A 13,571-nucleotide genomic window follows, 5' to 3' on the forward strand; every position below is an offset into this window, starting at 1 on the left:
CTGGACAACTGGTTGGTCAGGAGCGACTCTCGCTCAGAGGCCTTGCATGCTCTGGCCTTGACGGTGCAGACCCTGCAGACAGTGGGATTCGTTATCAATTTCCCCAAGTCTCACCTCTGCTCGTCCTCCCAGCTTGACTTCATAGGCGCCAGGTTGGCACTGCGCAAGCGAAAGCTTTCCTGCCCAAGAACCGGGTGATCTCTCTTGCCTCACTGGCTACCGTAGTCCGCAACAATAGGATGGTGCCAGCTTGGCTCCTGCTCCACCCACTGGGCCACATGGCAGCATCCGTTCATGTGACTTCCCTGGCCCATCTCCACATGAAGAGCTCTCAGTGGACCTTAGGGTCCCAATGGCAGCAAACATCTCAGGATTTAGAAACACTGGTCACAGTCACTGACCCTTTCAGGGTATCTCTGACCTGGTGGGAAACCCTCTCCAATCTGGAATGCAGGCTTCCTTTTCAGCCCACACCACCCCAGGTGACCCTCACCACTGATGTTTCTCCCTGGGGGTGGGGGGGCCCCACTCAAAAAAGCCCTACACATTCAAGGCTTTTGGACCGTCACTGAGGCACGTTGCCAGGTAAACCTTCTGGAGCTTCGGGCAATACGGGATGCCTTGTGGGCTTTGAGAGATCACTTGTCATTCAAGGAAGTTCTCATCAGGATGGACAGCTAGGTCGCAATGTGGTACCCGTTCATGGGTAATGATTCAGATGGATTGAACCAAATCACGGTAGACCTAGAAGATGTGGTAGGCCTGATTGACAAACTGAAGAGTAGTAAATCACCTGGACTGGATGGTATATACCCCAGGGTTCTGAAGGAACTAAAAAATGAAATTTCAGATCTATTAGTAAACATTTGTAACCTATCATTAAAATCATCCATTATACCTGAAGATTGGAGAGGTGGCTAATGTAAACCCTGACTTCAGTGTCAGGAAAAATATTGGAAAGTGTTATAAAGATCAAAATCACAGGACATATAGAAAGGCATGGTTTAATGGAACAAACCAGCATGGCTTTACCCAAGGCAAGTCTTGCCTCACAAATCTGCTTCACTTTTTTGAAGGGGTTAATAAACAAAGTTTCTCCAGAGGCTTCTGGGAAAAGTAAAAAGTCATGGGATAGGTGGCTATGTCCTTTTGTGGTTAAAAGACAGGAAACAGAGATTAGGATTAAATGGACAATTTTCTCAGTGGAGGGGGGTGGGCAGTGGAGTGCTTCAGTGATCTATATGTGACCTGTGCTTTTCAATATATTTATAAATGATCTGGAAAGGAATACAACAAGTGAGGTAATCAAATTTGCAGATGATACAAAATTATTCAGAGTAATTAAATCACAAATGGATTGTGATAAATTGCAGGAGGACCTTGTGAGACTGGAAAATTGGGCATCCAAATGGCAGATGAAATTTAATGTGGATAAGTGCAAGGTGATGCACATAGGGAAAAATAACCCATGCTATAGTTACACGATGTTAGGTTCCATATTAGAAGCTACCACCCAGGAAAGAGATCTAGGCGTCATGGTGGATAATACATTGAAATCGTCAGCTCAGTGTGTTGCGGAGTCAAAAAAGCAAACAGAATGTTAGGAATTAATAGGAAGGGAATAGTGAATAATATGTTATAATGCCTCAGTATCGCTTCATGTTAAGACTGCACCTTGAATATTGTGTACAATTCTGGTCGCCGCATCTCAAAAAAGATATAATTGCAATGGAGAAGGTACAGAGAAGGGCGGCCAAAATGATAAAGGGGATGGAACAGCTCCCCTATGAGGAAAGGCTAAAGAGGTTAGGACTGTTCAGCTTGGAGAAGAGACGACTGGGGGTGGGGGGGATATGATAGAGGTGTTTAAAATTGAGAAGTCTAGAATGCGTAAATGTGAATCGGTTATTTACTCTTTTGGATAATAGGACGACTAGGGGGCACTCTATGAAGTTAGCATGTAACACATTTAAAACTAATCTGAGAGAATTCTTTTTCACTCAACGCACAATTAAACTCTGGAATTTGTTGCCAGGGGATGTGGTTAGTGCAGTTAGTATAGCTGTGTTTAAAAAAGGTTTGGATAAGTTCTTGGTGGAGAAGTCCATTACCTGCTATTAATCAAGTTGACTTAGAAAATAGCCACCGCTATTACTAGCAACGGTAACATGGAATAGACTTAGTTTTTGGGTACTTGCCAGGTACTTATAGCCTGGATTGGTCAGTGTTGGAAACAGGATGCTGGGCTTGATGGACTCTTGGTCTGACTCAGTATGGCATATTCTTACTTTGTAACAGGTGTTCTCCTAGGAGAGCAGGTTGTTAGTCCTCAGGAAGCCTGCCCGCCTTTCTCCCTACAATGTTATTTTATTTTTTTGCTCATTTGTTTTGCTATATTACGAAACTGAAGGGAGACCTTGCATGGATGTGCATATAGTAGCAGGCTGGGCATGCTCAGTCTGCTGGTCAAAGCTTCTAGTAATTTTGACAAAAATTTTCCATGCCGGGCTCCATCAGATGTCACCCACATGTGAGGACTAATATCCTACTGTCCTAGGAGAACACCTGTTACAGGTAAGCAACTGTGCTGTCCACTGCCTAGAGGGCCTAGGTTTCGTTATCAACTATGAAAAGTCCAATCTACACCCCACTCAGAACCTGCAGTTCATTGGGGCTCATATGAATACAGTGCTGGGGAGTGCGTTCCTGCCGGAGGGCAGGACTCAGACACTACGTACCCTAGTGGTTCAACTGCGCGGCAGTCTTCATACCTCAGCCAGCCGGATCTTGACATTTTCTGGCTCATATGGCGGCAGCCATTTAAGTAGTACTGCATACTTGCCTGCACATGCGACACCTTCAAAAGAGGCTGAAGGCCATGAAAAGGTGGTTGCACCCCAGAGTTCTTACCATGGGAATGCCGTTTCGCCGCCTGGCTTACCAGCTAATCCTCACCACGAATGCCTCAAACAAGAAGTGGGGGGCCCACCTGAATCAGGTTCAGACGCAGGGCCTTTGGTCCAGCTGGGAGAGTGATCAACAGATAAACCTCCTAGAGCTCCAAGTGGTTGGAAATGCCGCAATCACGTTCGAGAGATTCCTGCAGGGACAATTCGTCATGATGCATATGAACAATCAGGTCACAATGTTCTACATAAATAAAGAAGGAGGGTCAGGTTCCTGGAGGCTGTGCAGGGAAGTGGTATGCATCCTGGAGTGGGTGGAGGAATGATCCATCACCCTGCAGGCGACTTATCTTCCAGGGGAAGAGAATGCCACAGCTGACAGACTAAGCAGAATCTTCCACCAGCACGAGTGGGAACTCCATCAGAGTGGCAAATGACTTCTTTGCAGAGTGGGGACTTTCATGCATAGACCTCTTCACCACGGAGCGCAATAGGAAAGTGAGGATGTTCTGTTCCGTCTATGCCAGCAGGGAGCGACTTGCTCAGGATGCTCAGAAAGGCTCCTCTGCGCCTACCCCCCCAATTCCACTAATTTCCAGAATGATACAGAAGTGTATCGCAGACGTTGTGGACCTCATTCTGATAGCTCTGGCTTGGCCCAGACAGCCATGGTACGCCTATCTAGTGAGACTCTCCATTGCTCCACTAGGCCACTGGACGGGCCTCCTGACGCAGGACAACGGTACTCTTGTTTCACCCCATGCACGTCTCGCTACATCTCACTGCATGGAGGTTGAAAGGATGGTATTGAGCCACTTACACTTGCCGACAGAGATCCAGGAGGTCTTGGATCTCTGTCCAGGAAATCTTCCACAAGGAAAAATTATCAGGCCAAGTGACTCCGTTATTTAACCTGGTGTGATTGCAGGGGAATGGACCCCTTTTCCTACTTTCCGGAGCTCCTGCTCGAATATCTCCATTCCTTATTCTTAATGGGGCTGGCGACAGCTTCAGTGCGGGTTCATGTGAGTGCCATTGCAGCCTATCTGTGCAATGATCTACTGGTATCTAACCACCCACTATCTCCCGATTCATGAAGGGCATCTTGTGCTCAAGACCACCAGTAATAAAACCACCTGTACCGTGGGACCTCAACCTGGAGCTGGAGCAGCTCATGCTCCCTCCCTTTGAGCCTTTGTAGAGTAGCCATATGAGATCTCTCATATGGAAAGTGCTGTTCTTAGTAACCATAACTTCAGCAAGGAGAGTCAGTGAGCTGCAAGCTTTGGTTCACTATCCTCCATACCTACAGTTTCACCATGACAAAATGACTTTACAAACCCATCCTTCCTTCCTACCCAAGGCAGTTTCGGCTTTCCACATTAATCAGACCATCACATTGCCCACCTTCTTTCCAAAACCTCACAAGAATGAAGGTGAGCAATGGCTCCACACACTAGACTGCAAGAGGGCCTTGGCGTACTATAAATATAAAATGCATTCGGAGGCTAGAGCTTCACAGCTATTTGTTTCCTTTAACTCGAATGCCCCGGGACTTCCAGTATCCAAAAGAACTCTCTCCAATTGGAATTTGCAGTGCATTTACTTTTGCTACAGTAAAAAATCAGAGACCCTGACTATTTTGCCAAAGGTGCACCAAGAGAGGGCAATAACAGCTTCAGTGGTTCATCTCTGCCAGATCCCTTTGCTGGACATCTGCAAAGAAGCCACTTGGTCCTCCCTGCACACCTTTACATCACACTACTGTCTTGACCAGCAGGCCACGTCGGATGCAGCAATGGGCAGGGCCATACTCTAGTCAGTTAACCATTCATGAAACTGTGTGCCTGAAACAGGGATCAGGTTGTGCGCAGGCAGGTGCGCCCAGTCTTGGTAACGACACTATGTTCCTGCGACCAGTTCTCAGACTGCACTCTCAACCTTCTGCTGGGGACTCCCAGACAGCATGGCTAATTCAGCCTGCTTATCTGCGGGAAGAAAACAAGTTTGCTTACTACAAACAATGTTTTTGGTAGGTAGCAGGATGAATTAGCCATGCTGACCTGCCCACCTCCCCTGACAGTCTCCACTTACGGCTTCGCTGAAACGCTTTGAAATAGACTGAGGAGAAAATGGAGCAGCACCATTTCGAGCTCTGTCATCTTTGGAAGATCCGCCTCGGCCAGACAGCATGGCTAATTCATCCTGCTATCTACAGAAAACACAGTTTATGGTAAGCAAACTTGCTTTTATTACTTATTATATTATATTATTTTACTTTGCCTATATGTGCCATCCACTGATTTATTTACTCTTTTGTTTCTCTTGTATAGATAATTGTTTCCCTTGAAACAGCTATTTTATAAAACACAACTCGTGGTGGGGGATCTTTGTACCCCATCCATATTGACAACTACTGTCCATTAGATGTTCTTCATAACATGCGATTCTTAATAAAAGAACTTCTAATTTGGGAAAATGGACTGTTCAAACTTTTTGTTACATCCTCCATTCCTTTTGCATATTTGTTTTGGGTGCACATCAATGCTTCTATTTACCTGTTGTTGCCAACCAGTATTATTACCATCTGTTTGAAAGTCTCTGTTTTGGAAGGACTTTATGTATCTGCACCCTTGTAATTTGTTGTTGAAGATGGAAGAATAGGTGCTGAATTTGTCCTCAGGGGTAGTACGGTATATATGCACACTGGACCACGTGTGTTGGAATCAGAGGTTCTTTTAGTATCATTTGAATTGATGTTTTCTGAAGCAGTTATCCATTAGTATGATTTAATCATGCAGTATGTGTGGTTTATATTTTTTGCAGTCTTGTAGGGCATAACTTAAGAGTATAGAACTTATTTACTGTTTTTTTTTTAACCTTTTTAAACAGATGGCATTACTGCTGATCTGTTTAGGGTCTGCTTGTGTTCATTTCATGCTGAAGTAATGCACAGAGCAAATCAAACACTGGCTGATAAGTAGAGGAAAAACCCTGCTCATCTATTTTTGTTTTGATTTGAGCCAGCTGTTCTTATTGAGGTTCTTGGTTTTGTGTGCACGTCAATTTTTGACAAAAATTGTATAGACACAACGACAGAATGGCTAACAAACACAAATAAATTAGCAGACGAAATTAACCCCATAAGAACAATGCAAATACATGAGCCCAAACAAAAAAACCCTTGGTTCAACAAAAAAATAAAGGAAATCAAACAAAATCTGAGAAAAAAAGAAAAAAGGTGGAAAAAAAACATATCAGCAGATAATTTAACCACATTTAGGAAACAACTAGCCTATTATAAAAAAGTAATTCTTGATGCAAAAAAAACAATTCTTTAGTTCAAAAATTGAAAAATTCTCAAATAACCCAAGAACACTATTCAACATAGTAAAAAATCTGACCAATGATAAAGCAGAGATACATCAAACCCCACAAGAAAACAAATGCAACGAACTAGCATACTATTTCTCAGACAAAATCACAAACCTTAGAGCTAAGATTCCGATCCTAACCAAACAGGAAATCAAAATGCAAAAAAGAGATGTGAAACAATTCTCCACATTTGATGAGGTATCACAAACAGAAGTAGAATCCATGATAAAAAGGTTGAACCCTGCACCACATATAATTGACACCTTTCCCACCACAGACATAAAAAAACTAACTGATATAACCTCCTACATACTAACCAAAATAATCAATTCATCACTCAGTGAAGGAGTAATGCCAGACCCACTGAAAAATGCAAAAATCAAACCAGTTCTGAAAAAAAGAAACAGTGACCCAAACGTTTTAAGTAACTATAGACCTGTTTCAAACTTACCTATGCTCGCAAAATTAATTGAAAAAGCAGTACAAAAACAATTAGCTGAACATCTAGACGACAATAACATACTCTACCCATCACAACATGGCTTCAGAAAACACTATAGCACCGAAACATTACTAATCTCTTTAACAGATAACATACTACGTGGATTTGATAGTGGAAAACACTACATCTTGATACTACTAGATCTGTCCGCAGCATTTGACACAGTAAACCATAACATACTATTAAAAAGACTGGAAGAAATAGGACTACAAAAGAAAACAATTGAATGTTTCACATCCTATCTTTCAAACAGATCGTACCAGGTACAGATAAAAAACACAATATCAGACAAGATCGACCTAAAAACAGGAGTTCCCCAGGGCTCAGCACTCTCAGCGACTCTATTTAACATTTACATGCTCCCCCTCTGCCACCTACTGGCAGGACTAGGTATCAAACACTACATATATGCTGACGACATTCAACTAATTCTACCAGTCCAGGAATCTATTGAGAAAACACTAAACTTTGCAATGTTGTACCTAGACATAATAAAACAACTATTAAACCAAATGGAACTAGTAATTAACATAGAAAAAACAGAATTCATACACCTTGAACGAAAAAACATTGTAAAAATTCAGAATCCTATCAAACTTAAAAATGATAAAACAGTAGAGTTAACTGATAAAGCTAGAAACCTAGGAGTAATTATAGACACTGAACTCAGCCTTAAGCAACACATATCAATAAAAGTAAGAGACGGCTATGCCAAACTAATGGTACTTGGAAGACTAAAACCCCTGTTAACTCAAGAACACTTTCGTACAGTACTACAAGCACTAATATTTGCCAGCACGGACTACTGTAACACACTTTTCCTAGGATTACCATATACCACAATCAGACCACTGCAAATACTACAGAACTCAGCTGCCAGAATACTTACTGGAAAAGGCAGGAGAGATCATATCACCCAAACACTTGCGGATTTACATTGGCTCCCAATAGAACAAAGAGTGCAATTTAAAACACTATGCACAATTCATAAACTAATAAATGACGAAAATGCCGACTGGCTAAACACTGCCCTACGATTACATGTCCCTCAAAGGAATCTCAGGTCAGCCAATAAAGCACTGCTAACCATACCCTCAGTCAAAACAGCAAAGTTGACCCAAGTTAGAGAGAGAGCACTATCTTTGGCAGGACCATTATTATGGAACACATTACCACTTGAACTAAGACTAATGAAAGAATTAAAACTCTTCAAGAAAAGCCTAAAAACTTGGCTTTTCAAAAAAGCATTTCACATTGAGAGCGTTGAATAACAACAACAAATAAATCCAGCTGAAAGTCACCTATATATAAAAAGTTGAATTATTTTATTATTTTAATCATTATTAAATGAAAACAGTATACACATACATGATTATCCTGACAATCATATAAATGGTAACCTCATCCCACTTCTCATTTAGAGTATATTATTGATCTATGTAACCGTAAATATTGGCACACTATGGATAACCTAGAAACCAAACATATTTTGTAACTAAATGTAAACCGTTGTGATGGTACATTACTAAATGACGGTATAGAAAGGTTTTTAAATAAAATAAATACATTTTTGTGCTGTTAATACTTTAGAGGTGCATCTGATGGGATGGGTAAAACCATATTTTTAATTCCTTGCTACAAATTCTGTGCATATTTTGAAATTTAAAAAAAATCAAACCCAACCTTCATTTTTTGTACTGATTTAATTTGGCCTTTGTCCTCTGCTGAGTGACTTTTTTTTCACCTCTTTAAGATCACTCTTTGTAGAACAACCAACCTTGTATTCCTGCGCATGTGTGAAATATTTATATCGTAGTGAAACATGATCAGTAGAGACTCATGACATGAGACCCTAGTTTTCTTCCTTTTTATATTTTTGTTTATTATTATAATCATATTTCAGAATACATGTATTTGTCCAAATACATTTTGTTATGATACTGTGGGATTGGATATTGCTGACAAGTTAAGGGATCCCAAATTAAACATCTAGGTGAATCCAGTTGTAGCTTTCTATGTCTTGATTAGAATAGGTTTTGACTTGGAAAAGGGGTAGATCAGTTATTATCACCAATATTGATATTTACAGCTTATGTGCTTGTCTTATATGCCCCTTTTTTCTGATCTCTCACATTTTATATTAATTTCAATTGATTAGGATGGAGGTTCTCCTGAAATCCCAAGTTTGGAAAGAAAAAACAAACGAAGAAAACTTAAAGGTAAAAAAGGTGAGTGCTAAACTTTGAACATTCACATATGGGGATGATGCCTGCCTGGCTGAGTTTCAGGCAGAGAAAGTACTGACAGCACGGACATCCTCATATTCTAATTTGGTTTTGCATATGAGGCTCCAGATCAGGACAGTAACTTGAAGCTGATGTATTATTAGATAATTACTTGCAGGCCGATTCAGTAAAGTCCGCGGGAGAGCGGACGAACGCCCGCTCTCCCGGCAAGCAATTAAAAGAAAATTAGGTCTTACCTCCGATAATTTTCGTTCCTGTAGTACCAAGGATCAGTCCAGAGTCCCGCCCTCTGTGTTTTCTCAGTTTCGGAGAGTCCGCTGTGTTTTTCTTTTGTGAGAATGTTGCGGGTTTCCTTTATATGGTTCAGTAGCTATATGCTGATTTTCTCTTTCCGGGGCAGGTCTCTTGTTGGGGACAGTGGACCCGGGTTCTCCGGTTAATATTCCAGGGGGTTTAGTTAGTGTTCAGTTTTCAGAGTTTCTGCTTTGACATTATGTTATACTGACAGGCTGTGGGTGGCACCCTGGTATATATGGGGAGCCTGATAAGTTTGGCTCTGTCTCCATGTGCTGGTGCGGAGGCAAAACCCAGGAGTCTGGACTGATCCTTGGTACTACAGGAATGAAAATTATCGGAGGTAAGACCTAATTTTCTTTTAATTGCTCTGTGTAATTTTCTCTTTCCTATTTGTGTGTGAACAGTTCTCCAGATTTAAATACTTTTTTTTCTTAAGCTCAGTTTATTAATAGTTTGGCATATTTTTTGTTAACATCTTTGTTCAAATAATTCCATAAAATTGAGTATAACAAAACCCTCTCAAATAAAATTGTTTTATTGCTGAAGTGTAGGGGTTTCTTTTCACTGCAGAGCGTTCCCAGGTAGACCAGCTTTTGAACATTTCCTTAAGGGAAGAGGAGCTGAGCAAGTCTCTGCAAGGTGTGGATAGTAACCTCCTTCAAGCTCGGGCTACCCTGCAGGCTGCCTATGTTGAAGTTCAGAGTCTTCTTGTCTTGAAACAGCAGGTAAAGACACTGTAGCTCTTGAAGGAAGAAGCTGACCCTCCTGTGGACCATATGAGCAGAATTAAATTTACTCTCTTGTTTGTAGATAACAGTGGAGATGAGTGGGCTGAGGACTCAGCGGATCCAGATTCTGCAGGGGATGCAAGGTACTGTTATACAAGATGGTTTTAAGCTACATTGTAGTCTTTCCTTTTTGTGCTAATTATTAAAAAGATTGTGTTATGCTGATAGGTTAGACAGCATACTATGCATTACAAGGGCAGCAAAATAAGCTTCGTGGTGTCTTGTGATATCTAATGTATTAAAACAGCGAAAGTCTTGATCTAGTGACTTGTCGTCGTGTGAGCACATTTGGTGATAATTCACTTTACAAAATTGAGACTTTTAGCTTTCTTTTTGAAGGCCTAATTCGTTTATATATATATATTTTTAAGATACGTTTGAAACAAATGCTATAATACTAATATGCCTTTTTCTCTGAGGACAAGCAGGATGATAGTCCTCACACATGGGTGACATCATCAGATGGAGTCCCCATACTGAAAATGTATGTCAAAGTTTCTAGAATTTTGACTAGGCACATTGAGCATACCCAGCATGCCCTATACCATGCATCCACACAGGGTTCCTCTCCAGTCTCTTCACAAAATGCCTGGCCGTGGTGGCAGCACACCTCCAGAGGCTGGGAGTGCAAGTTTTCCCATATATGGATGATTGGCTGGTCAAGAGTACATCTCAGGCAGGGGCCACCAGGTCCATGTGTTTGACCATCCAGGTGCTGGAGTCACTAAGGTTCATTCTCAACTACTCAAAGTCCCATTTCAGCCTGTCACTTCAATTGTACTTCATAGGAACCCTGCTAGACATGGTTCAGGCCAAAGCCTTTCTGCCTCGCCAGAGGGCTGTCGCCTTGGCGACAGTCACGGCAAAGATCCAGCAGAGCCAGCAGGTGTCAGCCTGGCACATGTTGAGGTTGTTGGACCACATGCACAAATCCCAGTGGACCCTGAGGTCGCAGTGGTGTCAGGCCACTTAGCCTCCAGGACTGCATCCAAGTCTCCCCATCTCTCCTAGACTCATTGGTCTGGTGGCGGGTAACTTTCAAATCTGGAACAGAGGGGATCTCATTTCGAAATCCCCCTGCTCAAATTGTCCTAACCATGGATGCATCCACCTGGGGTGGGGAGCTCATGTAGATGGGCTTAACAATCAGGGTCTCTGGTCAGCCAGGAATGCTCTTGTCAAATCAACTTCCTGGATTTAAGGGCGATCAGGTATGTGCTATGGGCTTTCAGAGATCGGCTGTCCAACAAGGTTGTCTTGGTCTACACGGACAACCAAGTAGCTATGTGGTATGTCAACAAACAGGGAGGCACGGGATTGTACCTCCTGTGTCAGGAAGTGATCCAGATCTGGTAGTGGGCCCTGTCTCAGGGGTAGTGAATTGGATATTCCACCTCTGGGGAAGCCTGGACGTAGATCTGTTCGTGTCCCCCTGCAACAAGAAGGTGCCCCGGTTCTACTTCCCTGAACAGGTCAGACGGCAAACCGGCCTCGAATATTCTCACCCCTCATTGAGGCAAGGTTCTCCTGTATGGATATCCTCCAATTCCCTAGTGGCAAAGACTCTCTCTTGAAGCAATGCGTAGACAGGACTGTGGTCATCATAGCCCCTTATTGACCGAGACAGGTCTGGTTTCCACTCTTACGGGAGTTGTCCATCTGTCTCCTCCTTTGTTACCAATAGCACTGGTGGTGGTGTACCTGTTGGTACCTGGTTTAGGTGTCTGTTGCTCCCCCTTTTGTGTTGGGAACCAGCCTGTAGATAGGGATTCACCCATTTGTGAGGACTATCATCCCGCTTGTCCTTGGAGAAAGCAGAGTTTCTTACCTGTAACTGCTGTTCTCCGAGGACAGCAGGATGTTAGTCCTGTTAGGTTGCTCCTATTTTTTATTTTAATTATAATTCTATGTTTCGAGACTGGAGAGGGACCCCACATAGACACGTGGTATAGGGCATGCTGGGCATGCTCAGTGTGCCTAGTCAAAGTTCTAGAAACTTTGACATAAGTTTTCCATAACGGAGCTCCATCTCATGATGATACCCATGTGTGAGAACTAATATGCTGCTGTCCTCAGAGAACACCTGTTATAGGTAAGCAACTCTGCTTTTTTTTTTTTTTTTTATCAGGCATGTTGGAAACATGCAGTATTTTCTTTGTTTTCTTCCCAAAAAGAGATCAAGGTTTACTGCATCGTCATGAAGTATGCACAGTGTAGCTCCTTTCAGTGCCTTTCTTTGTATTGCTGATCCAGTAGCAATGTGCTGAACTTTAGACTTCCCAAAAAGAAATAGTGGCTTGATTGTTCCTAGAAATGGCGCTAAATAGTAAGTAAGGCCTGTAGCTTCCTCCTGCCTCATTTGGGATTCCAGCTGAATAGAAATGTGCAAAAGCTGGGGCCACTGCGCTATAAGCCTTCATTCACTACTGCCTAGGATTTTTCCCCTACTTGCATTCCTTCTTCTGACTCTCATCTAGCTCAGTGAGTGCAACAGCACTTCTCTGGTAGAGAGGCATGGACCTCAATTCCCTCAAGATCCTGTCCAAGTATGCTGTTTAGCAAGGACTAGGATGCTCTCTTTCCTGGGTGCTATAAATACTGTCTCCAGAACACTTCCAGAATCAAGAGACAGGCTTGGGAATCAAATCTCTTTTGCATGGTAGTGCTGTTAGCCATCAGGTTAGTCCAAAGGGTTATAATTTTAGGTTTGGGTTGCAGATACTTTGGATGCTCTTGTCATTATAGGAACATAATAATATGACGGCAGATGTACAGTACGGCCTTGCTAGTCTGGCCAAATTACTCTCTGAGTGTCATAGATCTCAGTTAATCTCTGACTTTCCCTTGAATTTGGATTTAGATATACTCCTTTTCCAAACCGATGCCCAAGACAAGTTGCAATTCAGCTCTCTGTCCCAAAGGGCTTACAATCTGAGTTGTACCTGAGGCAGTGGAGTGTGAAGTGTCAAAGTGTGTAAGAGAAGCAGGGTTCAAACTCCAGGTTCCCTGGTTCTCAACCCACTGCTCTAACCATTAAGCTATGCCACTTCTGTTTGCCTTTGAGAAGTCACTATAGCCAAAGTTTCCAAGATAGTTTTCATTACGTTTGTAAAGTTGTGAAATGTGGGATAGTAACTTTTTAATAAGAAATTGAGGACAATTTTTAAACCTATTTATGATCATAAATTGGCTGTCTGAAAATTGCTCCCTTAATACAGCTAAAAGTTACCTGCATTGTCCCACAACACGCAGACCTTTAGCCACTTTTAGAGGAGGTGGGTCTAGGGGTATATTTAGGTAAGGGGAGAAAAATAACAAGCATAGATTACATTTTCAAATCGATGTACATTATTTTCTAGGACAAAAATTCCTTCAGAAAAGAGGTTCTAATGTCCATGGGTACTTTGTACCCAAAGCAAGTTTCAAAGTGAAAGTATGTGTATTTGAAAATTGGTGC

General features: G+C 42.2%; 1 protein-coding gene across 6 annotated transcripts in view; it reads left to right on the forward strand.

Moving 5' to 3' along the window:
* The window catches only part of ZNF106 (zinc finger protein 106), a 152,236-nt gene that overhangs the window by 45,962 nt on the left and 92,703 nt on the right, over positions 1-13,571 (forward strand). For all 6 annotated transcript variants that reach the window (XR_003856292.1, XR_003856291.1, XM_029598621.1 and 3 more), the window contains exons 7-9: positions 8,942-9,011; positions 9,897-10,051; positions 10,137-10,197. Coding sequence is in view for 4 of the 6 variants with exons in the window: in XM_029598621.1 (XP_029454481.1) it covers positions 8,942-9,011; positions 9,897-10,051; positions 10,137-10,197 (286 nt within the window). In the remaining 2 variants the exon portion in view is untranslated. The remainder of the gene's footprint in view (positions 1-8,941; positions 9,012-9,896; positions 10,052-10,136; positions 10,198-13,571) is intronic.

Source organism: Rhinatrema bivittatum, chromosome 4 (genome assembly GCF_901001135.1).
Source record: "Rhinatrema bivittatum chromosome 4, aRhiBiv1.1, whole genome shotgun sequence".
Lineage (NCBI taxonomy): Eukaryota > Metazoa > Chordata > Amphibia > Gymnophiona > Rhinatrematidae > Rhinatrema > Rhinatrema bivittatum.